The sequence below is a fragment of the Chelonus insularis genome, unplaced genomic scaffold (assembly GCF_013357705.1).
Source record: "Chelonus insularis isolate UGA/USDA-ARS -01 unplaced genomic scaffold, ASM1335770v1 contig_324_pilon, whole genome shotgun sequence".
NCBI classification, from domain to species: Eukaryota; Metazoa; Arthropoda; class Insecta; order Hymenoptera; family Braconidae; genus Chelonus; species Chelonus insularis.
This window is the reverse complement of record NW_023276494.1, coordinates 860307-888262: the sequence shown is the minus strand read 5'-3', so window position 1 is coordinate 888262 and position 27956 is coordinate 860307. Positions and strand designations below refer to the sequence as shown.

The 27956-nt window shown below is 27.0% G+C and overlaps 9 protein-coding genes across 14 annotated transcripts; 5 read left to right on the top strand and 4 right to left on the bottom strand.

The window, feature by feature from the left end:
- Positions 1-542: 542 nt before the first annotated feature.
- LOC118065987 (protein dimmed-like) lies at positions 543-7437 on the top strand. Of its 2 annotated transcripts, none has more exons than XM_035081653.1 (6): positions 543-693; positions 1981-2440; positions 3543-3709; positions 3807-3998; positions 4385-4521; positions 5700-7437. In XM_035081653.1, the coding sequence occupies exons 3-6, from the start codon at positions 3578-3580 to the stop codon at positions 5854-5856; spliced, it is 618 nt and encodes a 205-aa protein (XP_034937544.1). In that variant the 5' UTR covers positions 543-693; positions 1981-2440; positions 3543-3577; the 3' UTR covers positions 5857-7437. The 2 variants fall into 2 exon arrangements, with proteins under 2 accessions (XP_034937544.1, XP_034937543.1); XM_035081652.1 differs by having other exon boundaries at positions 643-876.
- Positions 7438-8881: 1444 nt separating this feature from the next.
- Positions 8882-11422, top strand: LOC118065986 (leucine-rich repeat protein soc-2 homolog). The gene is made up of 3 exons (XM_035081651.1): positions 8882-10208; positions 10421-10581; positions 10672-11422. The coding sequence occupies exons 1-3, from the start codon at positions 8994-8996 to the stop codon at positions 10913-10915; spliced, it is 1620 nt and encodes a 539-aa protein (XP_034937542.1). The 5' UTR covers positions 8882-8993; the 3' UTR covers positions 10916-11422.
- On the bottom strand, positions 11423-16649 carry LOC118065985 (uncharacterized). Of its 2 annotated transcripts, none has more exons than XM_035081650.1 (7): positions 16364-16649; positions 15339-15558; positions 14852-15251; positions 13795-14339; positions 12799-13650; positions 12486-12661; positions 11423-12030 (listed from the first exon to the last, which is right to left on the bottom strand). In XM_035081650.1, exons 2-5 carry the CDS (start codon positions 15472-15474, stop codon positions 13211-13213), a joined length of 1521 nt encoding a protein of 506 aa, XP_034937541.1. In that variant the 5' UTR covers positions 15475-15558; positions 16364-16649; the 3' UTR covers positions 11423-12030; positions 12486-12661; positions 12799-13210. The 2 variants fall into 2 exon arrangements, with proteins under 2 accessions (XP_034937541.1, XP_034937540.1); XM_035081649.1 differs by lacking the exon at positions 16364-16649 and adding an exon at positions 15661-15740.
- LOC118065877 (uncharacterized) lies at positions 16091-17366 on the top strand. Its single transcript, XM_035081436.1, has 3 exons — positions 16091-16150; positions 16212-16481; positions 17141-17366. Exons 2-3 carry the CDS (start codon positions 16381-16383, stop codon positions 17364-17366), a joined length of 327 nt encoding a protein of 108 aa, XP_034937327.1. The 5' UTR covers positions 16091-16150; positions 16212-16380.
- A 128-nt stretch (positions 17367-17494) lies between these two features.
- Positions 17495-17977, top strand: LOC118065876 (uncharacterized). Its single transcript, XM_035081435.1, has 2 exons — positions 17495-17660; positions 17739-17977. The coding sequence occupies exons 1-2, from the start codon at positions 17495-17497 to the stop codon at positions 17975-17977; spliced, it is 405 nt and encodes a 134-aa protein (XP_034937326.1).
- Positions 17978-18122: 145 nt separating this feature from the next.
- On the bottom strand, positions 18123-19762 carry glob1 (globin 1). Its single transcript, XM_035081548.1, has 3 exons — positions 19383-19762; positions 18830-19070; positions 18123-18738 (listed from the first exon to the last, which is right to left on the bottom strand). The coding sequence occupies exons 1-3, from the start codon at positions 19553-19555 to the stop codon at positions 18568-18570; spliced, it is 585 nt and encodes a 194-aa protein (XP_034937439.1). The 5' UTR covers positions 19556-19762; the 3' UTR covers positions 18123-18567.
- A 945-nt stretch (positions 19763-20707) lies between these two features.
- LOC118065926 (cytoglobin-like) lies at positions 20708-24609 on the bottom strand. Its single transcript, XM_035081549.1, has 4 exons — positions 24318-24609; positions 23534-23703; positions 22644-22869; positions 20708-21159 (listed from the first exon to the last, which is right to left on the bottom strand). The coding sequence occupies exons 2-4, from the start codon at positions 23692-23694 to the stop codon at positions 21028-21030; spliced, it is 519 nt and encodes a 172-aa protein (XP_034937440.1). The 5' UTR covers positions 23695-23703; positions 24318-24609; the 3' UTR covers positions 20708-21027.
- Positions 24610-25439: 830 nt separating this feature from the next.
- nero (deoxyhypusine hydroxylase nero) lies at positions 25440-27216 on the bottom strand. 4 transcript variants are annotated; one of them, XM_035081589.1, is made up of 4 exons: positions 27181-27216; positions 26307-26619; positions 25913-26233; positions 25440-25820 (listed from the first exon to the last, which is right to left on the bottom strand). In XM_035081589.1, the coding sequence occupies exons 1-4, from the start codon at positions 27199-27201 to the stop codon at positions 25507-25509; spliced, it is 969 nt and encodes a 322-aa protein (XP_034937480.1). In that variant the 5' UTR covers positions 27202-27216; the 3' UTR covers positions 25440-25506. The 4 variants fall into 4 exon arrangements, with proteins under 4 accessions (XP_034937480.1, XP_034937483.1, XP_034937482.1 ...); XM_035081592.1 differs by lacking the exon at positions 27181-27216 and adding an exon at positions 26855-26972; XM_035081591.1 differs by lacking the exon at positions 27181-27216 and adding an exon at positions 26701-26879.
- On the top strand, positions 26826-27950 carry mRpS23 (mitochondrial ribosomal protein S23). The gene is made up of 4 exons (XM_035081593.1): positions 26826-26958; positions 27295-27456; positions 27519-27624; positions 27697-27950. The coding sequence occupies exons 1-4, from the start codon at positions 26915-26917 to the stop codon at positions 27841-27843; spliced, it is 459 nt and encodes a 152-aa protein (XP_034937484.1). The 5' UTR covers positions 26826-26914; the 3' UTR covers positions 27844-27950.
- Positions 27951-27956: the final 6 nt, after the last annotated feature.

The following is a 27956-nucleotide window of genomic DNA, read 5'->3' as shown; positions in this document are numbered from 1 at the left end:
GAATTTAATTTCACTTTCAAGTAATTTTTATCATCGTTAATCCTTTGACGTCAATAAAAATATGTTAATGAACAGGCATAACAGTATGAATTCCAGACGAATAATTAAAATAAACTGTCAATAATCAAAATTCAAAGAACTTACGTATAAAATTGCTCCTGAAATTGGTTTCAAAAGGAAGAAAAAAATGGGAAAAAAAATAAAATGCCACATTAGTTCCATCTACGTAGTCGAACGATCAGATATTCATAAACATTATTAATTTCCTATAAATAAGGAGAAAAAAATAACTAGATTTACATTAACGCAGTTGTTCAATCGAATAAACAGTATATAATGAAATTTTATTCGATAAAAATTGGAAAAACCCAACGATACGATGATGGAAGAAGAAAATAAAAATCCATCAAGATAAATGAAAGAAAAATTCATCAAATAATGGATGAAGAGGAATAAATGTCTCGGCAGTTTGGTTGCAGGTGAAGAGATGGAGGTATAAAAGCGAGTATAGTAACACGTTTGAAACAGGTTCCAATGTAGGGAGAACAGAGTTCCGGAGGTGGGAGAAGCTCCAGGCGATACCATGCCACAGACATGGCGAGTAGAAGGGGAACGAGGGAAACCGGCGACAAGTAGTCGTTTACAGTTATAGTCAGTCCGTAGCGGGCGTTCTTCCAGTTGAGAACTTGCTTGGTAAATTGTTTCCACTTGGTTTGAACTCAATTGTACAACTCATCAATTTGACTATTCAATGAGAAACAATTATAAATACGCGTGAATTATAATTAAAAATATTTATTATACTTGAGAAGAAATTCAGTTTTTCGGAACAGACATTTTGGAATTAATAACTAACACTAGTGGATAAGATTTCGGGTAAAGCATCATCAATTCAAAAGTGTTTTTGTGTATGAAAATCTAAAGAATGAGAAAGGAAAATAGAATTGTGATTGAATTTATAAGAAATGATTTTTTGTTGTTACTAGTTATTATTATTATTATTTTTTTAATCAAATTATTGTTTTGTATTACTTAGAAATTCTCAGAGTCCGGGTAACGGTACACACAGCCAGTCTTCCTGCACGAAGACATTTTAATTCTTTTGAAATTCCTCTACTTAATGCATCCACGTGTTTTAATGTTCATGAATTTTGTTTTAAGTCCTTTTGGATAATTGTATTACTTTCTACAAACATTAAACAATCTAAATAAAACAACACAGTATTAAAATACATAACTGACATCAATTTTTCGGTTTACAAAAAGAAGAAGAAAAAAAAACACCACAATTGAAATCATAAACACTTATTTGTCGACGTTAGCTATTATTGTTTATTTATTTCTCATATATAGATTGTGAATTATAAACTTGGGATTCTTTGCGAATGTAAATAATTGTCATCATTCTTGAGTGTGAGATTTTTTTATTTCGTGGGATTTAAACGAGATATTCACACGTTCGGGAATTCCCTGTATATTTCATGATGACAAAACATTAAGTCTTATATATTATTTAGCTATTCTCTCTTTCCTTACTCGTATCATAAGCAGAGTTCAAAAAGAAAATCATCAAATAAAAAACATTATTTTTTGTATGTTTGAAGATAAATAGCATTACGTCTTCAATAAAATTGAATCTAATAATTTTTTTTTAATACCGATTGGAAATATTTATTTAACTTTGTACCCCTTAATATTAATATTTAAACAAACTTTTTCAATAAAATCACCAAATGCTATTTGTTTAATAAAAATATATAAATCCTGAAATAAATAAAAAAAAAATATTTAAACAATTTATCTTTTATTGAGAATGTTTTTAAAAGAGATTACTAATATTTTGATACTAAATATATTGGATTATTTTTATTTTTATGAAATCTAGAACAATTCATTATTTATTATTTTATGATTTGTTACGACAAAAATATTAATGTACATTGAATATTTAAGTAATAATAAAAATATTTATTATTTCAGGCAGTAGCAGAGACATTACTATTCAATTTTATTATTCAATAGAATAATAAAAGAAAAAGAAAAAAAGCAAAAAATGATTAAAAGAATACCAAAAGTGCTGCGTTAAATGTTGCCGCGATGCGGAGAATTAAACGACGAAGAATCGATGGACGATTCCGAGGATTAATTGTGAAATACGTGTGATAAAATGAGAAATTCGTGATCTAATTAATTAACAGACTGTAGCACAAACATTTGGATTACCAGTTGACTAAACTCGAGCAGTTAAAAAAATATTATAATAAAAAATAACAAAAAAAATTACGACAGTGAAGTGGAAGTTTTTTTTTTTGTTTTTATCAAAAACACAAATGTTCTTATATTCAGTGATTTTACCAGAATTCATATGATTTATTCTTATAATTATTATCATCATTGGAAATAACAAGTAATTATTTCTGCAAAGTGTATAAACCAATAGGTAAGATATCGAAAGGTTTTTTAAATCTTTTTTTTCATTCTATTATCTTAATTATTTTCTAAAAACTAATCATTGACATTGTTTATGAAGTTTATATGGAATTATGAAAAATTCAAAGATTTGCATTTTTCCGTTAAAATGTTGTTGTCGTCAAGACAATGATAATGACACTTAACATATATCTACAGTCATGCATAGATATCCACAAAGAGTTGATGATAAATTTACCTTAGGAAGGTTATCAAATCGTTCGAGAGTTTAAGTTTAAATTATTAACATCGTAAGAGAGAATTTAACCGATAAACTAAAGCCTTGAACAATTTTTTTTTTTTTTTAATTTATTATTTTTTTTATCGCCTTGTTTTATCGTAGTATAACTATTAAAACAAATAATTAGAATATTAAAGAAATAGTATTGCCATTTTAAAACTTTAAATAAGTTTCTTTACTGTCATGACCAATAAATCAAAATATACTTCTTCGAATACAATTATCCAAATATTAAATCAATTAAAAAATTGACACTATATATTTATAGTTTCCTATCTTTTGATGACTTTGACATTAAGGTGTTTTTCAATAAAAACTAAATATCCAACATACTGTTTAATATAATATAATAAGCCTTAAATTTCTTAATGAGCTAGATTTTAAAAAATTATCACTGACATTAACAAAGTAGTTACAGTAAAAAAATATTAATATCGTATGGGCTCTTCTTTTCACCTGGGAATTAAGTATTTGAAACACTTGTTTTAACATTTTCGACGTCACGTCTATCACACTCTGTCTCGCTTTACCTCTTTCAGAGTAGCCAAACTGATAATAATAATAAGCTTTAAATACTACTTCGACTTTTTATCTTAATTCTAATTGATGTTTTTATGTAACTGCACATGCTGGCGTAAAAAACATACGATTGTACACAGTGATATCAATAAACTGCTTATTTATTTGTTGAATAATGTGTAAAAATAAGAACCAAATAATAGTAGGCAATTGCAATTCAATTAATCAAAGATTAATGAAGAATTCATTGATTGAACAACATGTGATTGAATTTTTTCTAATAAAATTAAAATAATTTTTTGAAATTTTTTAGACTTTGATCAAAGCTAGTGGGAGGGTAGCAAGATAATGCGAAGTTTGGAAAGATTATCGGGCAGTGATCAGGATTACATTGATCAGGAAATGTATATCGATTTAGACGACGCTTCAGTGGACTCGATAACGGGAAAAAGGGGACGTCATCATGTTGTTGGTGGCGAAGTGAGTGTTGATGAGACTTTGTTATAAGCATATGCGAATATTAATAAGGTTTAAAAGTGATAATAAATAAACTTATGATTGAATTTGATATCATCAGGTGGGAGAGGAGAGCGACAGCAGTGGTAGTGAACAGAGTCCAAAGCAAGCAAAGAGAAGAAATCGTGGTAGTGGTCCACCAGCGACAAGAAGACGGAAAAGTGGTATATCCGCACGTGAAAGAAACCTTAGACGATTGGAGAGTAACGAGCGAGAGCGAATGAGGATGCATTCGCTCAACGATGCCTTCGAGGTATTAATCAACGTCCTTGAACGTCTTTTCCCGCTTCTTTCTTTGTTTCTCTTTTACCTCTCGCTCCGAGGAATCCCGTAGCGATGACCGCGGGCTATGGAAACGCAGCGAGAGGTGAAGGAGGAGTGGCTGGCACACCTGACGTCGACCGATGATAATTATTTACCTCAGGTTAACGGGCTAACTCCTCTATAGAGGTCTCGAGCTATTCACTTATACTATTTCAATGCCTACAATCGTTGAAGAGCATCCGATTGACCGATCACGTCTTGCGATCGGTCACATTATTCCCTCATGGGATTCCCTTAGTTGAATATATTATTATCTCGCTAAATCTTGATATCAAATTAATTAAGTTTATTATTTATTTGTTTCATTCATTTCAGCAACTCAGAGAAGTTATACCACATGTCAAGATGGAACGGAAACTCAGCAAAATAGAAACACTCACGCTTGCTAAAAATTACATCATGGCTTTGACGAATGTCATATGTGAGATGCGCGGAGAAGAGCAACCTTACACGTAAGTCAACACGATTATAAAATAACACCTTTTATTTGTAATTCCTATTATTACTATACCATCTGCTTACAGATAATTAAACTATTTTTTCTGAATCAGATTCCTTTTCTCTCTCTCTCTTATATCATTATTACTGAAATTAAATATTATGAAAAAACATGACCAGCTGAAGTATTACGTCAGAAGAGATAAGCAATTGTTATCCAAGTCATTTATATATTGGATTTTTTTTAATCGTGTAAATTTTTCACTGATATTTCAACATTCAGTTTAATAATGTAAGTAAATGTGATGTACACAGGTGGCTAACGTATTAAAAAATATTCTGACGTTAGTATACTAAATATCATTATGCAGACCACGTAGAATTTTGCTAGAGTTGTTGGCTTTAACGTGTTTTTGCCTTCAATTTACCGCTAATACCATGTTTCTATTACCATTCGATGATCGTGAAAGAATTTTTGACACAACTATTTTATTTAAATTTTACTCTATTTCAATTATAAAAAGGTATTCATTTACCTTCAGGTTTAACTAATTAAATTTTTATTTACAAACTTCCAATATTCTCTATATTCAATTATATATTTTCACTATTTTTACTTTGAAATTGTATATTTATTTTTCTACTGTTTTTTTGTTTTGTGTTAAATTAATTAACTCAAGAAAATGTTTCAAACAATTAATTACTGCATAAAAAAATTTATTTTAAGTATAACGAAAAATTGATGAAAAAAAAAATTCTTAATTAATTGAAAAATACAATCTACATTTTTAATAAATATTTGAACAATTGTAAAAACCATTCAAATAAAATGATTGAATTCAAGTTTTGATAAATTGTTACCAAATAATTAAAATTTAACAGATGACAATCATTATCAGTTAAATTGTGTATGTTTGAATCTAATTAAGAATATTTTTTTAATATTAAATTAAATTAACTGTACTTATACATCCTGAAAGTTTTTTAGTGGGTGATAAATTCTGATATAAATTTATCGACAAATAAAAACGATAGGCAACGAAAATAAGTTACAATCGTCAGACGATATGATTTAAGCGCGGGTTAAAAATTAAAAAAAGAGAAAGAAAAAAAATTTTAAATTATCTTTATCGTTATTGCGTGATAAATACTTTGTAAATATTAATTAGACTTTTATTCTTTATTGACTTAGATTTGTTGATGGGGAGTGTGGATCAAGCAGTGGTGATAGCACGGGACAACTTGAATTAAGTGGTGGAGAACAGCCTGAAGAAGCGTCTCCAGCATCAATGCACGAAGCTAATAACAATAATCTTCTTCATGAAGATCTTGAACGCAGGATACCTTAGTTAATAACTAACAAAAAACCAACTTTTAATCAAAAAGGAAGAAAATAGATGGAATAATCATCGTAAAAAAATGAGTGAAAAATTGCTTAAACAAAAAAGAAAGATACCTAAATAAGAAACTAAAGATATATAAATAAAAAAATTATAACTATTGGTGTATACGATTATGTTTAAATGATGAAACAAAAACTTTTAAACGTACACTAAATATTATGTTTTAAACATATAATATAAAATAATTTCGACTAATTTTTGATGACTTATAAACGAAAATGGCACTATTACTTTATGATATTATGAGAGAGTGCAGAAAGACTCGATTGAAGTTTTATTATCAAATGATTTTTATATACTAAAAAAATGCAATTAAAATCTCATAAAAGCTTAATATGGAAATATATGGGAAAGATAACGATGTTTGGTACGTTATGAATGTTTTTAATATATTATAAATAATATATAAATGAGAAAAGAGGATCTAACGACGAGATAGGAAGGTATGGGCTCAGCCTCAAACGCGATACTGTGATAGAATAATTTTTTTCGTATTAAAATTCTGTTGCTGGCTCAAACTTTATCATTCTCGTCTCTTATAACTTTTATTTATAAGTTTCTTACGTTCATACAAAGTTTTTAAAATGAAGAAATGAATTTTACGTTTAAAATAAAAGTTAAATGTCATTGGTGTGCCTTGTGTGTGATTAGATCCTTTATGAGACTTCAATATGAATTTATATATACGTATAATAATATTTAGAAAAATTTTATCTTCGCAATTTATTATGACTTTGTCTCGAACAAGTGTCGATTGATAAAGATCCAATATTTTTCGTTATATATATTCAAAATATTGTTGATAGATGAAGTTTATTTATAATTGTGTTATTAATTTAATTGGATTTTCATTTATTTCATCTTCAATGCGTTACTCGACTATGCGACGTATTTGAAAAAATTATAAATTAATGGGTTAATTATATAAATTATTAAGCGCGTATGTTGTACTTCATTATCATGAAAAATTAAACTAAATTCTCAGTCGATTCTTGATATCAGAATTCAATGAATTAAACTCATTTTGAATAATTAAATAACTTAAAATTATTGTAATTACATAGATATATTTTACTTTGAAAAAAAAATCCTCATTCAAATGATTGAAAACAAGATAAATAAAAATACTATTTAATTGAGTTTTGAACAAATTTGATCAAACTATACAATTGGATAAAGAATATTTGAAATATTTTCTGCTAGTTAGAACATTTATATCTACAAAAAAGGTCTGTGTAATTATTTCAAACGATACTTATCCATTAATATTATTGTTTAAAATATATTTTGTTTGAAACATTCTCAACATTCCAGAGGAATGAGGCTAACCAATGCTTCTTGCAAGGTTCACTGATGGTGGTTGTGATTATATAGTTAGAATTGCTAATACTTTCTCTTTCGTTGCATAATTTTAAACTTTGCGAAAGATAGAGATTAAAAGAGTGAGCTCGCGAGAATCTGAGAATGATTTTGAATATATTTTGTATTTATAACAGAAAAAAAAGTTTAAATATAATCTTGACTATACTTTTCAACGTTTTTCTGAGGGAAACTAAAAAATAAATTAATAAAATCATGTTTATGGTCTCTGTTTGAATTTTAATTTATAATTTTCAATGTTCACTATTGTTATCTTAATGATATAATTAATTTATATTTTTTCATCAGTTACACACAGATGTAGAAGCAAATATATTACTTATTGAGAGTCAAGAGTCGAGCTGAGAGTTAAAGAAATGATTAATGCAGCCAATTATACATATAATTAAAAAAATAGTGCTGTATATGTACTTCAAAACTGACGTGAAGTAATGTTTATATCTATATACATAAAGAATCGTCCATTAAGCATAATACATAGATTATTTTATGACTAATTAAATTTTATATGTGACCATGTTATCGACTATATAATTGTAAAATTAATTTTTGACGGATATTTGAAATAGTTAGAAATCGAATTAATTTTACTGATGAAAGAAATAAGTCGAAAGTTAATTAAACCACTATTGAAAAATAAATCATATTATAAATCTTAAAAAATTTTCTCTGTTATATGTATATCATATATATATATATATTGAAATATAATGTATATTTATATATGTATACATTGTTAAACAACTGCTACGAATGATATTTACTCGTGAGCAATGTTTAATTGTATATATTTTTTGAGCTATGATATTAATGAAATATATACATATATACAAATACTATTCCTACGCTTAATAACTAATACTATTTTTGTATTTCAACATATTTATTATTGATTCATATTAAACCTATGTCCTTTTAAATAACTCTTATCCTTTTTTTCTTTTAAATTAAGTTACATAAAAAACTAATTGGAACAACAAACCTTTGGAGATCGCCATTGGAGATCAATTTGAGACCAGAAATTGATATGGGACGCGAACTCTATTTTATATACGTTTTTACACAAAAAACTTGTTTTATTATACGTAACAATTAAGTAAATTAATTACTCAATAATAGTTAACATAATATTACGAATAACACTTTGAAAAGTACTTAAACTAACAACAAAAATACGATAGACGCGGATCAACCGAATTTTTGAATTTCAACGTAACAATAACTGTCGGTACTATATTTTTTAATTGTGCAGTTGATGCAACTTCTTTATCCGTGAATTGATGTATTACCTATAATCGGTATACACAATAATACCCAGTCGATATCAGATTTTATTTCACATATTTTGCGGGTGACGTCAGCATTGATTTCTCACAATTCAAAACAAATCCAATACTACTGTAATAAAATCATTTTGCGAATAAAATCGTTTGGCCCACGTGCACCCGTATTAATAGTTTCCCACCATTTTTAATTTATTCGTTTCTAAAGTTATTTTATTATTAACTGTGATACATAATTATTTATTAATTTTTAACTATAAGTAACTAATAATTATCATGGATTATAAAAAAAATCAAAAAAACAGGAAGCCTGATAAAAGAAAAAGTACAATTTACTATAATAATAATCATAAGAAAAGAAATAGAAACTATGAACGTAACCGTAATTTTAATATTGAAAGTGAGCCTCTGTCAGAGTCTATGAAAATTTTCAAAGCATTGCTGACTCTACATTCAAGACATGATATTATTCTGGATTTAGATATGATTGAAAAATTGAAAACGACACAAGAATTAGATCTAACTCAGTGCAAATTAATTAAATTACCACCAACTATACTCCAATTAACAGCATTAAAAACTTTGATTCTAGATGATAATCAGATTCTTCATCTTCCTAAAGCAATAAGTGAAATGCTTACTATTACAAAATTTAGTATAGCTAATAATGGTCTGAGTGACTTTCCTTGTAAAATAACAAATTTAACAAATCTTGTAATATTAAATATTTCTGGTAATAAACTTAAAAGTCTACCAGATTACTGTAAAAAATTAGAAAATTTACAAGTTTTAGATATTTCAAAAAATGAACTTAAATGCATTCCTAGATGTATTCAGAGAGGTCTTGCAAATCTAAAAATACTTGATGTGTCTAAAAATGAGGGTATGTCCTTAAACGGTAGAATTTTTAGTAAAAAACTTAAAGAGCTTTACGTCAGAAATAATGGATTAGTACAAGCAAACTTTCCTGGATGGTTATTCTTTAATGATATCACTGAATATGATGTAATTGATTTTGAGTACACTTGTTTTGAAGTAATAACAATTCATCCAGCTAAAAGAAAAATTAAAATAAAGAAACTAAATTTGGAGCAATCTTACTTAAATGATAGACTGTTATCAATAATACTCAAGAATATTGAATCTGTAAACTATTTAAGAATTGGAAATGTTTCTGGCCGTTATCTTGAAAATAGTTTTACAGCATTTCCTAAAGAATTCAATAATCCAAAGGATGTCAGAGAATTAAAAATCAATCAAGTTGGATTGTCTGTATTATCTAAAACAATTGGGAGTTTTCTCAATCTCACTAAACTTGAACTTCAAGATAACTCCATAAGCTGGTTACCAGATGAAATTGTTAATTTAAAGCGTTTGGAAATTTTAATAATTGATAACAACTCATTAATGATGTTACCAGAAAATATAGGTTACATGGGTTCTTTAAAAATAATTAGTGCTCCTAATAATAGTATTTCTTCATTACCAGAATCAATTCGTTATTTAAAGTCCATAGAATACATAGATTTGTACTGTAATTATATAACAGATCTACCAAATCTATTTCATTCAACTTTAATCATTTTAAAAGGTCTAGATTTAGAACAGAATACAATCAATACCAATAACTTTCAGGTAATTATTTTTAAAATGTATCAAGTTATTCCTATATGAAAAATTCTACTAATAGAGTAAATATAAATTTTACATACTAAACTATATTATATTACAATACATTGTTTTCAATATCGACTACTTAAAATTTTAATGATCGCCACTTTAGATTAAATATATTCACAATCAATATTTGAATGATATCATTAATTCAATCTATTATTTTGATGCAGCTACCTGCATCATATGAAAGCTTACGGAACCAATTAGGAAGTGACAACAATGATTTGAAGTTACGAAGCATAGGCCCACGAGTTATTCAAGCTACTTCAGATGAAAGTCGAAATTCTTCTTTCCATGAACACATCTCTTCAGATTCAAATAAGAGTAGCTCGTTAGTATTAATATTTTTTTCATTAATTGGGACAATATGGATATTTTAAAATAATTCTGTTTTATATTTTTTCATAATATACTTTTTCAGATATAATAGTGATCAAAGCCAAAATAATTGGAATACAGAATATGATAGTTCAGATGATTTTGATCCATTTGGTCCTCCTAAAGTTCTTAATCAACGAGAAGCTTATATTATGCAGGATAAAATGCAATTTTGTCCAGCTGATATTCATCCTCGGCGCATTCGAGAAATCTTGGCTTCGAAAATTGGTAATAAAAAATATAGACCGTTTACACCAGTAGAAGGACAGTTTGATGATGCAGAATAATGACCTATATTTTTTTTTGTTTAAATTCTGTATTCTTTTACTCCATACTTTTATCAGTAGATATGAATATTTGTTCAATTAAATTAATTGATATTATTAGAAAAAACTTTATTTAAGTAGAAATATTATTCAAAATTAATTTATAAAATATATGATGCTTTAAAAATTGATTGAAAGTTCAAAAATAATATACTTGCCGATAAAAAATTTTGTTGAGCTGTAAGCACAATCTTAATCACAATTTATGTTTCAATATTCACTTAATTTCTCTTTGCCACTGAGTGTTAGCAATACTTAAAGTTAACTTTAAATGTTACCATTGACTCATTAAAAAATCTGTTTACAAACTTGCAATTCAAATTGAGTTAGTATTTTAGGTTAGATAGAAATTATTTTTATCGAAAAAAAAAAAACTGGATTTACATTTACTAAAAATTTTACTCATTTTAATAAATGAAATAGTTATCAATATAATTAAAATGAATTCAAAAAATGTGTAATCAACTATTTAAATAAATACGTATATATTCGTAAACAATTATAAATACACCAGTTTTAGTTTTAAAATAAAATAAATAAGTATATTAATTTTCTAATGATTGTCGAGCTACATTAATTCTTCCACTTAGTATTTTATAATTGTCCCATGTTACGTTTTGTACATAATTTTTTATATATTTTTCATTCATATCAATTTTTCTCATTTCACATGCGAAAGAACGTAGAATATTATTCAAAAGATCATTCCTGAATAGATCTTGTAATTTATTCAATGCAATGAGTCTTGCTTTTTGCCACCCAGCAAGATAAATGTCGTTGATAAGACTGTGGATACTTGCAAGATCTCTATCAAGAAGAGCTGCTAAATTGAGGAAAATTCTCGGTAAATCTTCGTTTCCACGATGAACAATAACGTGTCCTTCATTTACCGGAAGTTCGAGTAATCCTCTTCTTTTAATCATCACATTACCTGGTATACAGCTTAAAAGTTTCTCGAGTAGCCAAGTAACTTGTATTAAACTACCTTCTATAGTTGAAATGTCAGGAAATGGTTCTGTTAAACGCTCTGTTGCTGATTCCATGTCTCTAATCATTGAATTTTTTGCTCTAAATCCCTACAATCGATTTGGTTTCCAGTTGGATTTTAAAAAATTAAAATAATTATTTGAACTGATGTTGTTGACAAATGAAAATGAATATGTTGTTACATTTAAATTGAATATTTTTTGTCAACTAAAGGGTGTGAAAAAGTTTCTGAATTAATTAAAGTTAAAAAACAATCACTCCATAATGCCTAGATTATTCTATTGAATCAATGATGATCAATAATTATACTTTTTATATGACGATTATTTCTTTTGAATCATCAGAAAAAAAAAAATTTCAGCGGTAAATATTATTTCACCAAATAAAGAAATCTAAATCGATAAAAATATGAATTTTATGTGATTCGAAAAGAAATTTGTAAAATTAGGAAATGGTTATTTATAAACCACAACTAAAATGTGACTGTTATAAAGCTATGACTCATGAATAAAAAGATTAATAGCAAAACAAAAGCAAACATTACCTGTTGATAATATTCCAGAATGAGGTTTGTCAACATTGTTTCAACGGAATTAACGATCGCTTCAACGAGTTCCTGAGTAAATACATCTCTCGCTAATTTAATTGGTACAGGAAAATCTCTGGCACCTTCTATGAAATTTTTTACCACTTGTAGCATGTTTTCATCATCTTCTTGAGCTGTTGAAAAATAATAATAAATTTTATTATTTATTAATAAATAAACAACTGATATACCATTAAATTATTTAGCTTCTATAATCAAAGCTAGTTTAATTCTTTAAATAAACTCATTATTACAAAAACAAGAAATTTACCCTGAGACATTGCAGCCAAAAACATCAATATGACTATCGTGTACTTCATTTTACTCAATTCTGTGGTAACACAAGGTCTCAGCATTGATTATATACAATGACGGATGTTTATTAGTATAAGTGCAATAAAATCACGCAGATACCATCAATATTATTGCACAACTCATCATTTACTCTCTACATTGACATATATCAACCAATGATATCAAGTTCATGTTTTCAAAAATTCTTTTATAAAAATATTTTGCTTTAAAATTAGTTGTCTCACTTTTTCTTCATTTTTTAGCTCTTTAAAGTCAATTCAAGGTCTCGAGGTGATGACAATGACCTACAGGTTCTTTCTATTCACTAGATTAGCTTATTTAACCAAATATTATACCAAAATATTCACAGTTTAATTTTTATTTTAATATTAAAAGAATTTGCTGCGTCTGGTGATCTGATTTGAGTCTACGGATGCTCTTGGTGAAGTTTTTGTACCGCAGGTTTCATTAGTGCAAGGCTCCATTGATAATTTTTTAGGACTTTTTTCTTTAGGTGATAATTTTTCTCTAGGAGGTGATCTTTCTTTCAATGAAGAATCTCTTTTCTTTGGACTTCCAAAAAATGATGCTCTGATACATGTTCTTGGTGTGCTTGATTTTGAATCTTTTCTTTCCTGTGTAAGAGTCTCTGTTGAGCTGAGTCTTTTACGTTGATCTTTTTCTTTTCTTGATTTAGCTTTAGTATCCTTTTTTTTCATTGTGTTCAATTTTTGTGCTGTTGATTTTTTTCGGAGTTGATTAAAGTATAGGTTTTCCAGATTTTTTATTCTGCGAGAACGGCAAGCATCATCCTGACATAGAATGTTACCTAAAATGAATAGTTTAAATATTTTCATTTACTAGAATCATTAATATTATTAATAATAATAATAATAATAATAATAATAATAATAATAATAATAATAATAATAATAATAATAATAATAATAATGAATAAATAAATAAAAAATACCTTTAGAAACTGAACACTTGCAACACTTGCAATCAGGTCTATCTTTCCGTAAAATGTAACCACAGTTATCAGCAATATTCTTCATTTCCTTTAACGTCATTGTATCCTCATCCAAGCTTTTCTTTTTTTTCTTACTTGTTTTCTTCTCTATTTTCTTTTTATCTATTGCTATTGCTTTTTCAAATTTTTTCTTTTCATCTATACTTTTTTTGTTTTTTTTGGATTGGGTTTTAGAGGGCTTTCTTTCTGGAGTAGATGCTGTAGACAATGTCAATGAAGGAATTGATGAACTTCTTCGCCATCGACGAGGTGTTATATCAGTTATCCATTCACTTTCACTCTCTCTCGAAAAAGATTCATATCCTTTACATCGAGGATCACATCGTCCTTTACTCATAAAAGCATTCAATATTCTTTTCCCCGTTTTGTAGTGGAAAACAAGAGATAAAATCATTAATACCACTAAAACCACTAACAACACACCAATACATATAATCAACCAATGGGCAACAGAAACTTCATCGGAATTTGATTTTTTTGAATCTCTAAATAAAACAAAATCATAAATATCAAATAATTAGTTTTTTCGGTATATGATGATCATGAAATAAAAATATGTTAATTAGTATTTAAATCGTATAAAATCTAATTTTGATAGTTTTAATTATCAAAAAACTAGCAAAAACTTTCGTAATAATAATTATTAAAATTAAATATTTTTACAATGTAGATGAATCGAGAATTTAAATATTCATTATCAGCTTCTTATCTAATGCTATAATTAATATAAAATTGATATAAAACAATTACTAATAACTCATTTAGAAATTTTCAATAATTAAACTAATATAATTGTAGTATCATAAAGTGTAATATTTAAGAGCAATAAATTTTCTAAAATAAATCTAATTTCAATATTTAAAAAAATTATTTAATAATTTTAAAATGTCTTGTATATAATATATATTTTAATCATGTCTTATCATAAAAAAAATTTCTTATTTTTTTACTTTCTTCTAGTAATAAAAGATATACACAAATCAATAAATAATCTTACTCAGACACAGTTGCTGCACGAATTTGAAATTTATTTTGGCTTGTTGACAGTTCTTTAGATTTGATATTTTTTGAATTGGCTATTTCTTTTTTAATTAGATGTTTGTCTATACTTGACTTGGAATTTGAATTATTTACAATTACTTGCTTTTCATAGAATTGATTTTTTTTTAAATTATCATCATCATTACTCTCTCTTTCTGGGCTAAATTGTGATAGCAAACGTTTGGAGTACCTCTTGGGTAAATATTTATTGTACAAATATAAATCTCCAGGCTTGATAAAATTGTTTAATATCCGTATTAATCTTTTATTTCTTTTGATAAAATTAGCTAAATCTGTTCGACCAATGTGAATTAAACTTTTAACCACATGAGCACGTGCTTGTTCATTGTTGTCTCCTTGAAAAAGTTTTTTTTTAATTTTTTAGATACTTATCATATTAAATGCTGTACAGGAGAAAACGAATGTAAAGTATAAAGTTCTACCTGGAAACATACGATTCCATTGCTCTAATTTAAGACGGCAATCCTCTTGAGTCAGTTCAATCCTTGAATTCTCATTCTTTCCATCTTTTACCACATAAGCTGGAGTTCTCAAGTATATTGACTCTAAAAGTTCCATACACTCTATAGGATGTAATTTTCGTGACAAGTGTTCTAGTTCTGCTGGGTTGAAGTCTGCTAAACCTTGAATTCTCCATGTTCTCTATCAATAAAATTTATTTAATTAAAAAATAGAATGTAATTAATAAAGAAAAATTAATTGTGTATTACTTAAGAATATTTTTAAACTTATTCTAGAACAAACCTGTATTAAAAATATTGTTAAAATATAAAAATAAGATACAAATTTCATTGCAAAACATGTATAATTATACAAAATGCCATTAACTTATACAAACTAACGTCAAACGTATAACAATTGAATTTCTATTTATGAACTTCATATCATATCATTCTTTCAAGTGTAATTTTATAACCTTTTACAAGTATTCCAATGCTTTGGGCTATTGTGTTTTTATTTTTTACACTTGTATTTAATTTTTAACAGTAATTCACTATTCTGTCTCAAATATTTATCTATTAACTGTTTATTTATTTTAGAATCCAATGATAAATATACAAGCAAAATCAAAAGCAATATTGGAATCAAAATTAAATCCTTCAGACCTTAATTTATTAGACAACATTTTAAAAAAGAATAATGGTAATCTTAATATTTTTGATAAATATTCTGAAGAAATAAAAGAAAAAACAAAAGGAGAAAAAAGTACCGAAGAGAGTTCACCATTTGAACAGTAATCTTTGTTCTCTTATTTTAAAATTAAGTAATCAAAATTTATTTGATGATTTTGTTAGTTTTATTCCTCTAGATCCGGATGATAAAACTGAAATAACACAGCCGAGAGATGAGCGTGGTAATGTCAAGAAGCATAAGAAAAAGTTTGTCGATGCAAGAACTATCGAAAAGTGGAAAGAAAAATTTAATGAAAAATATACAATCTCTTTACCAATCCTGATTATTATCATGGTGTTTACAGTTTGTGCAACATGTTTTTGTACTCTTTGTCTTCGAAAAAGACTTGTAGCACTAAGTCGCTGCTGTTCTTTTTGGAGGAAGAAAAAAACGTAATTATTTATAAAAGTTGCTCAAATTTTTGCCAAGATATCATATGAACACTTGACATTAAATCGAGATAGTTTAATTATATAGAAAACTTTTAAACAGATATTTCAATAGAAAAGTAGTTATTTTTAATCCAAAAACATAAATGATTCAGTTTAAGTCTTCACTAACATCCGTAGTGGATGATCTCATTATTTACTGATTGCGCATCATCTGATTTCTCGATTACAGTTGAGTTGCAGATGGCGTATTCTGTAAACTTTTGTAGTATTTTCCGTTGGTGCACTGATTAGGAATTCAAAATAACTTTGTTTTATTGCTTTTTTTTTTACATTTAACTTAATATCACTTTAAATTATTTCTATCAAAAAGGTTTCATTGATTAAACGTAATAGTAGATCAAGTGTTATATGCAAAGTTTAGGTTATTTATGAGAACTTTATAAATTTTTAACTCTTAATTAAATTATTCTAATTTCATTAATTAACAGTTTTAACATTGATCAAAAGTTGTGACATAATTCATATTAAATGACACACAAAGTTTAGCATCACACTTCTGATTTATTTTAAATAATATGCTACAAAATTCTGTTTAATAGGTAGAGAAAAATTTTTCTCAATGAAATATCATTTTTCAATTAATAATTTGATTTTTATAGAACTTCTGACAAAGATATAGAAAAAGGAAAGAGATTGTTGAAATTTAAAAGAACTAAACCAGCAGTTACTACATCAATGCTACAGAATCGAGCAAGATCATTATCTGAAGACTATGTTGACAGGGGTATACAAAATGTTGAACTATCAGTTGCAAGGGAAATGACTCCACCTATTGGTTGTTGTGCTTGTTGTAAAAAGAAACGTAAACAAAAGAGAAATAAATGATAACTCTTATATTGATTGAATACTTACTTCATTTTTATATTCAATGTATAAAATTGTGAAACAATGAATTGCTATTCAATCGTTACTAATTCCATTCGAAAATGAATATATTTAATTTATTACCATTTATGATAAAAATTTTACTAACAATAGTTGAAGTGTTTTCTACAATAGACGTAAATATTGGAGAACTCCAGTATTTAGCTATTCATTTAGATCCTTACGAGTGTCGTCGATTGATAGCTGCTCTTCATTATACATCTTATGATTTACCCAAAGATATTTCGGGTGCAGGTAAATTATTGATCTAAAAATTTTATTATTAAATTTACTTATAGAAAAGTTAATAATGATAATCAATATTTTTTGAAGTTAGAAAAGTACATGAAGATATTCCATGTTTTCAACATCTTCTTCACTGGAATACTTCTCCAACAGAAGGAAGAGGAAAAACTCATGCAGATTTGGTACTGCGACTTCGCCAACTAAATCGCAAAGATTTAGCAGATTGGTTAAGCAAAATAGTATTTCAAAAACTTGGTAAAGATGTTGTTAGGTCTATTGACAAATCATTCGAGGAACTAGGGCAAACAGATAATAAAACTCAGTAAGAAATTTTATGAACTTTTTTATTTTTATTATTTTTTAACAAAAAATTTAATTAAATTCATAAGTTTACTAAAATTATGTATATATATATATATATATATATATATATATATTTCTGTTATTAAATTATAGTCTAAGTACAGTCTGATACAACAAAATTCCTTGTTACTGTCTTTTTCATGCAATGTTCATAAAATAATTATTCTTGCATAACGGTGTCTGATTTTTATGTCATAAAATTTTACAGGTATTTTATAATAGATGAAATTTCTGAAGAACCCGAGATTGATGCTTTGGACACAGTAGATACATTTCTAATGATAGTGCTTGGTGTTTCATATGTCTGTTTGATAGTTTTGATGATGATGTTAATTATACATCGTTGCAAGCAGTATTTTTATGCTAAAAGAAAGCGATCAAAGGCAACGAAGATATGTAACCAAGATACATGTATTCGAAAGAAAATCATACCAAAGGAAAAAGAAGATGATGATGAAACTGATGATATAAATGAAGAAAAACTTTTACTTTACAGCAAAGCTGATGCAAGCACTAGTATTAATACATCAGAAACAGACAATCAGATGAATGACTAAATATTATTTTTATAATCATCAATACCACTATTTATTATCTGAATCATTTGGTCTAGAGCTCGAGCCCACAATTTAATGACATTGTCATCATTTTGGTTATCACTAATCAATTTCCAGGTAATATTCATTCTTTTTTTTAAGACAGCCGTAAGTGGATCTTTTACACGCTACAATAATTTTTATTATTTATTAGTTTTACATATTAACTCTGTAATAAAAATTTTAATCAAGCCCAATAAGAATACGATTGTTGCTTACATTAAAGTGATCAGCAGTAATTTTTCCACTTGATCGTTTAGCGTGTCTTTCTCCGGTCATTTTTAGTATCATCGTGAACAGCTGGATATCATTATTTAAAAATGCGTCAACGGCATTATTAATAGTGCTCATAATCATTTGACAGTGAGCGTGGAATTTTTTATTTCCTTTCAATTGATCTTTGGGCAAGTCTTTAAAGTCAGGAAACATTTGTTTGATATCTGGATAAGCGTCAAATAAACTAAAGTTGACAAAAAAATAATTTGAGAAATAATTAAATTAAATATTAATTTCATAAAATTAGTTCACAATTTGAATAATTTTTATTAAATTTAAATTAGCTACAGTTTATTTTTAATCACAAAGATTGAAAATATTTTCGTTTTCATCAATTCAATTAATTATTTTCATTCAAAGATAAATAATTATCTTAATAACATTAAGAGCTAATATGCTTTGTTTTTAATAAAACTGATCATCACACACCCTTTAACATAATAATAGCTATTGAAATCCAAAGTAGTATTATATCAGTAGAAAGAGGTATTCATACCTGAGCATGGTTTCAACGCCTACATCAATAAGATTTGGTCGAATATACTGATCCCATGATTTTCTCATCATTTTTTGTTGTCTTAATGAGAAACCTGTTTCTGAATTGACGGTATCATTTTCTAAACGAATCTGATCTTCACGACGTAGAAAATAACTAACAAAAGAGCCCATATTTATTCTGTAAAAACTTCGCGAATGAAAGAGCTCGAGTGCTTTCACGAGACTGTTTCAGGAAACTTAAGCGGTTACTTTTTATACTATACATAACTGTAATAAAATGTTTAAATTGATAACATATTTCTTCTGATATAGAAGCTCTGAACATCTTACAGTGGCACGTTCGCTGACACAATAGAAATATTTATATTACTATTCATATGACAAATGAAAGAGAAAAAATAAAAAAATATTATAAAATAATTATATAATTAATTTCATTATATGAATTAATATATTTCAACGTTTACAATTTTACAATTGTACAGAATATTTTTTGCATATTCATCGCATATTATTATTTTTATTATTATTATACAATGTACATAAAATAACACTTGAAGCATTTTTTAAATATTCATTTACTTTTGTTAATTAAGATTGTCGTCGCGGGAGAGCATTATCCACAAATAAATATATCTGGGTTTACGTGCACCTCACAGACTGATACGATTGAGTCTTTGTCGTTGTCATCATTGCTGCACTTGCAGAGAGCAGAGAAGAATATAAAATATCATAAAGCTGCTCTGCATTCTTTATTATATTCTCTGCATATCCTTTTCTGAATCATTACGCTGATAAAAATTCAATATCTGCGTTGTACGCCATTCAGGTCAACAAAAGCAAATATAACACTAAGGTAAGAATTTTTTCTATTATATAGACTGTGAAACGAAGGCAGAGATAAGCCATAAAGCTTTATAAAAAAGCTTATACTATGATATACATATCTAAAGTACTAGTTTCTAGAATTTAATCAATTCTATTTCCAAATTTCTCTAAATGATTCTATTTATTTTTTTTAACAAAATTTATCTAGTTGTTATACAATTTTATATTTAATAAAAACTCTACTTAGCAATGTTTTTAATTTACGATCTTATCTCTTCTTTCACTTCATTTGAAATGCAAATTTTTATACAAAATAAAATAAAAATATCCATCATTAAGAAAAAAATTAATTTCAACATCAAGGTATGCTTTAATGAGTATAAAAAAAAATTTTTTATTTGTAACATAATTTGTCATAAAAAAATGTCTTCAAAATTAAAATCTTTGAGACACAATGAAATTTATTTAATATAAAAATATATATTTTAAATAGAAATAAAATGAATTTGTCATTGAAATAAAAATATTTTTCTCAAGATATTATTCGATAAAATTCGATTGATAACAAATGCAAAGACACATCGTGTGTATTATTCGATAATGATGATTATCCTCTAATAGATTAAAAAAATCAGCAAACACTTTTATACGATTTAATTCGGAAATTGCGGTAGATAGAAGTTCTTAGCACGTGACAACGATCAAGCAATTTCCTGACGCGATCAACTGTGCCGGAAAACGAACGTTATGCTCTCGGGCGTGGTTGGGGTAGTTTTATTAAATTTTCCCTTTGGTTATTAAAAAAGAATGTGTTGTTAGGAAGAAAGACCTTTGAAAATATAAGAATATGCAGCGTCAATTGTTTTTATCCAAGCATTTTCAGCTTCTTGCGTGAACTTGTTACCCAATGATTGGCGTAGAACATCTATAACCACTTGCTTCAAGTGCTGAAAGATTTCATCAATATTAATAATACTGAGATAGAATAAAATGCTTATTATGACTAATTAATTCATTTTTATTTTTTTCAGAATACTGGAATTGATTTGTTAATTAAATATTGAATAGTAAAGCTGCAAGAAACGATGTGGAAGAATTTAATGACCTAGTATTTTAATTGACGAGTGTACACATGGTACCTTTTTATGTTTATTATTCAACAGTATTATTGTATTTTAAATTAATAGCTCTACCTTTTGCTTTTTTTTTTTTTTAAATTTTTTTGTTAAATACAATTATTTTCAAAAAGTACTTCAAAATATTAAAACTCGACCAAGAATAAATACTTTCTTTTTTTGTTATCAATGATACAATACATCACTATTTTTCGTGAATGATTCATTAATCAAATATTATTGAATATGTTTTTATTTCAAAGTAATTCTCAATTTTATTGTGAACTCTGATATAAAAATTCAAAACAAAGTATATAAGTAAGTAATGTTTCCTTGAATAAATAAAAAATAATCTTATCGATAAAAATTGAGTGATCTGGGGATTCACTGTCATAATAAATGTCACAGTATTTTTTAGTCAATTATTTAAGCAGTTTCAGTTATAGTTCTATGAATAATAAAAAATTAAGTAATTCTAAAATATTATTTACAGAGTTTTTAATTAAATCATTAGATAGTTAATTATCTTATAATTATTTAATAAATAACTTATCTAAAACTCATTCTTATTCTAAAAGCCAATTTTTGACCGAAAAGAAATTAAGCAATTTATTGAGAGAAATGATAACTGTTTCTAGAAATAGCATCTCAATATGTACTATTTTTATTGTTTTAATGGCTTCTAGCGGTATATTCACCTCATATTACGACGTATGGTGAATGATGAAGCAGTTAAAGTGATTGAGATACTTCTAATACCGGTAAAGACTAAGAGAATTTTAGAGTAAGGGCGAATTTTATACCATAAATCAGAAGGCAATTATTGACCTTCTTACATAACTTTTTTCCGTCTAAAAAATAAAAGTCAATTTTTTATTCTGACAATAAACTATTAATTTAAAAAATAAGATCTTTAAAAATAATCACAGTTAATTTTTCACTTAATTACCTTTGTTTCTATTAATCAACTAAAAAACATAAATTTTCTTGCCTAATATTTATTTTTCATAATTATTCAAATAGTCCTCTACAAGATAAACAATTTATAATAAATTATTTTTTTCAATTATGAGTGTGTTTCATTTCTTTATACAACTGTAATCAATCATCTTTATAGGCTGAACTATCTACATAATGATAGCAGAATAATAAATAAATTCATAACCGAAACCTTAATAAAATAAGAGTTAAATAATACTCAAATATTAAGATAAACAGTTCAATTATTACAAAAAAAAAAAAAAAAATAAAAAATAAAAATATCAAGTTAAATAAATACAAAGAAGGTTAACTAAATAAAAAAAGATCTAACTCACAAGGAATTGTTGCGTTGTTTGTCCTCGTCGACCATGACGTTCTCCAAGACTAATGAGCGTAGCTTCTAGTAATCCAACATCGGTTAAGGCATCAACAGTACTATTTAGTGCAGTAACAACGTTTAGCGCGTGTGCTTGAAACTTTTTATTTTCAGGTAAATCTTTATGGGGAATATCTTTAAAAGCAGGAAAAAAAGCTTGGTATTCTGGATAATGTTTAAAAAAGCTAAAACAAAAATAATATATTTACTGTATGATTAATATGTGCAGAGTGAAACTGACTAACTTAATGATGATGAGCTGTCATAGTGATAGATTTGAATGAGAATCACGAGCTCTTAAAGAGACACTGGCTTGCATATTTAGTAGGAAAGATATTGAAACCATTAGTTTTAGTATATTAACAATATATTGGTTTTATTTCATTGTTATAAATGATTTCTTTGTTTCTAAATCATAATCTACATTGATCAACAAACATCAATAATCATTGATTCATTATTCAGGTTAATAATCATCGTTTTTAAGCGTGAAAAATGAAGTATGAAAGCAAACAATGATAACCAAGAAAAAAGGAATTCATAAATAATTTTGAATAAAGAGAACTAAAATCTGGACAAAGTGATAAAAATAAATAAATTTAAGGAAGAATTGATATGACCAAAGTAGTGTGATCGATCGGTTTTTCATTGTGTTAGCGGCATAGGGTGTGCTATTAACACATCTCGAGGCTATATGCCACCACCGCGGATTGGTCGCTTAGAACTTTATAATTGCTCTTAGCTAGAATGACGATTAATCGAGAATCGATAGTGAGACAGAGAGATGCATTGAAAATCTGTACGGAAGCTAGAGATGGAAATATGTAATATAAGCTTTTAGTTTGTTACCCTGACATTATTGCGATACCGGAAGCCACGGGATCCTTTCTCACGATTGCCCATGTACTCTGTACAAGCTTTATCTCTCGTCCAGTCAATCCTGTTACAGAATCAACCACATCATCGTTTGAATGTCCCCAGAATTTGCGCCAAAAATATAAGTATTCCATCTCGATTATCTACAAATTAATACATCTTTATTTTATTTTTATTCTATACTTTATTTGTTTCTTTAATTTTCTTTCATCTGATTCAGAATTTATTGTATTCTAATTCAATAAAAGCTTTAAATTCTTTCACAGTTAACTTGTCTTTGTTTATTTAAAATTTCTATCAATACAATCATTTATTTAATTAATTTATTAATTATGAAATTAAAAAATATTTAAGCAATGTTTACTTGTATTTGAAGTTGGTCAGTATTTGGTAATACACTTAAATTTAATAGTAATAACACCGGTAAAGTCTAAAAATGAACTGATAAATATACGTATATATGTATGTATATAATTGAATCTATTAATTAAAAAATCAAAGCTTATGTTGTGGAATTAGATCAAACTAATCTTCTTTAGTAGAAATCAAAATTTCTATGAATATGGATCATGATTATACATATTCTCATTAAAAAGTAATTAAGATTGTCCGTTACCACACACTCAATTTCACAACAATCAGATAATTAATTGTCAATCAATAAAATCAAAATAAACCTTTCTAACAATAGCTGTACAATTCAAATTTAAATCCTGACTATTTAAACTTATTTATTGAATAAATAATGAAAACTTACATATTAATTTAATGTTATTTAATCCTCTCACAATATTGATGATAAAAAACAGCAATGTCACGTAACAAGTTCAAGTGGTTTAGCGTAATAGGTGGTTAAGATCGCATAGATCATGGATCAATCTTAATAAAAAAGAATGTAAATATTACTTTGATAAGAATCGCGCTAAAAGTGCGCAATCGTTCTTTACTGGCTCGCTACCCGGGTCCGACTAGATCTATCTTTCAATAACGCGCATCACGATACCCTTCGAGACTCTCTCGCCGCCCCAACCACCGAATCCCACCGCGTGTTCTCTCTCTACCACTCCGCGAGGTCGCCGAAAGGAAAATGCGCGCAAGCTAGTGCATCGATAAAAATTGATCCCAACCCCCAGAAAATTAAACAAGCAGGTAGTATGAGAAAACAGAGTATGTAATATTATCAGCAATATTCACTATTTCGTTAAGTAACCAGGGTGAGTGATACATTCATTTCAAGGTTAAACGACTATTGACGCTTGAACGTTGGTTTCATTTCAAGTTCAATTTAGAGAATCAGTTCAACTCTTTGTTCAAGTATTCTTTTTTATTCTTTTCTTTTTGGAATTCACGATTCATTTTAACTCAGATCATTCTTCTTTTGAAACATTCAATGGCTCAGCAGTGACAGAATAAAAATAGAGTATCCTAAAAAAATGTATTACAATGTAAATAAATATTAATTGTATCAAATTTAAAATATAATGGATATATTTAAAAAACATTAGTGCAGTTAAAAGCTTTAGAAATATATTCGATAAAAGTAATAAATACATAAGTAAAATCATTATTTTTAATGTTTACATCGAATTATCATTGTTTTATTCATAGACAGGTAAATTATTTATCAAGAAAAATTTATCTTATTCATTATATTATTAAAAGTAATGGAATTTTTAAAATGCTACTTATCCCAGTAAAGTTTATTATTTGTATAGTCATTAAGATAGCTTTTATTTCAGCTATTTGTTTATGATAAATTTATGAACGAAATAAATGAAAATGAATGAGTACTTACAATCATTATCTGCTGTCATTCAGGATTATTTTTTACGCAACTTGATTAATTATAACATTATTTATAGCATTAAAAAAAATGAGATTTAATTCATAAATATCATTTTTATTTATAAAATTATCATATTTTTCGTTTATACGATAATAAGTATTCAACAAACAGGAATTTTACTTAAAGCATCAGCATACTGAAACTCTGTACTATTTTCATATTCACACATATCAAGAGCAATTATACAGCTCTCTCGAACCACTCGTTTATCATCAATTAAATAATCATTCAGAATTTGTTGACAGTCAGGATGAGCGATTGATCCTAAGGCTTCAGCACACTCGTGTCGGACCATTTCATTTTCCGTTGGATCTTCTAATGATGCTCGTAAGTATGGTATTGTTATCTCTTTTTGGAGTTGACCCAAAACGAAAGCAATTTCATGTCGAAATAATGCACTTTTGGCTTTTAAACCTTTAATAAAACATAAAATTATTTTTGAAATAATAAATATATTCTAATAACATATCTAACTACTTTTCGAAGTAATCTTGTGTTGAATTTACCTTCTGCCAAAGTTAAAACACTTTGCTCAGTGTTTAAATTTCTTAAGGAAAACATTGCTCGGTATCGTTGGAACAGAGACTGATTTTCATCTAATAGGATCTTTTTTAAATTCTCCACATTATCATTTACATGAGGTGGAGCAGGATCTACTGAGGCGTAAGGATTTTGAGATAAATTTTCAGTTGAGTTCCCAGATTTCAACCATCTAATTCGTTCTAAGGCCAGTTGACACGTTTCTGCTACTTCAATAACTGGATCTCTACTGTATTCTTCTAATAATGGAATAACACTTTCATCACCAATTGCACCTAATGCTTCACCTATGAAATTTAGAAAAGTTCAATGAGAGTATGTTGCATAACAGATAGTGATAATAAATCATTTCTAAGGTACCTGCTTCATGTCTAACCATTGGTTCTTGATTAATGTCTTTAAGTACTTCAATCAGCACTGGATTCGCATTGGAATCTTGCATTTGCCCTAAACAATACGCGAGCTCATGTTTCAATAAAGCAGATGGATCTTTAAATCCATCTTTTATACATGCTATTGCTTCGACGCCACCAATATTTTTTAAAGTGAATAATGCTCGAAATCTTTCTTTGAGAGGCCTTGATTCATCAACTAAGATATTGCCAATCGCTTTTATATTTTCACTATTCACTTTAGTTGTCATTTTTCTCAAATTTAGTCGAGTCTTGGAAAACTAAATTAAATTGTAAAAATTTCGTTAATTTGATAGTAAGGTTAGAAATATTCAATCAAAGTATTTAATATAAAAACGGACTATAAGTACTGTTTTTTATGCGTTAGTTTTTTTTAATATATTATATAACTTTTATAACATTAATAAAATAATTTTACTGTTTGAAATGTTGTGAAGATTTAAAATACGAAAACACTTTTTGACAGTGTCACTTTGAAATTCGAGGTTAACTCACATGTGAATGTGATGTTAAGGTTAGGTACGGAGTAAATACGGCTTTTTTTTTATTCAAAAAATGGCTAACACTAGATTGGAACGGATTGGAACGATATACTCTCGGTAAAAGAATAATTTTATATAAAATCATTACTAAAAAAATCTTTACAAAAATTATAATTGCATAAATATTAAATTTTTTGATATCCATTAACTTTTAAACCTTTTAAGTATTTCCGTTAATAGGTTATGTATTTTTCATTTTATTTATTTTTTTATTTTATTTATTAATATTAGTTATAAATAAACGGCTATACAATATTTTTACTCTAAAATAAAATTTACTCTTAAAAACATTGGTTCCATAAATGATTGTCAATCAACAGTTCTTTTTCTATCTATCAATCGGTCGAAAATATTGTTATATTCTTTTTTTAAGATTAACATTGTTTTTCTCAGGGTAACGTCTCTTTTAGAAGGAAAAGCATGGACTTCAGAGCACATACCAATTTGGTACAACATTTATAAAGCTTTTCCACCTAAATTAGAACCTAAATATGACAGAGTTGCTCCAAAAATCGAAATCAAGGATATTTTTTATAAAGAAGATATCATCAGAGCGTAAGAATTTATTATTTATTTATTTTACGTCTTAGATAAATAATATAATTTATTTATTTTAGGAAATTTCAGAAAGAGTATAATAATTATTTGAGATATGACTTTTTCAAAAGTGATACTCCATCAATAACACAAAAATTCTTAGCGGTTTACAATGATTTAGAAAAGGTAATAATTATGATTCATAAAGAAATTCCATACTCTAATGAATAATAATTATCTTTTTTTTATTAATACTAGAGTGGAATAGCAGAAGAAGAGCTTTATGAAAAAGCTATAGAAAAATTCAAATTACAAAATCCAAATTTCGGAGCTAAGAGGCAAAGCGTATTAGAATCATCAGGAAATGCGAAAAATACATCTGAATCTGATAAATTAAAACAATAGAATGGATGAAATATTAGAGAAAAACTAATTTTACAAATTGAATACCGTATAAAATATGACTATATGTAATAAATAGAAAGATTGATTAAGAATAAATTTACTTTTAACGTCAC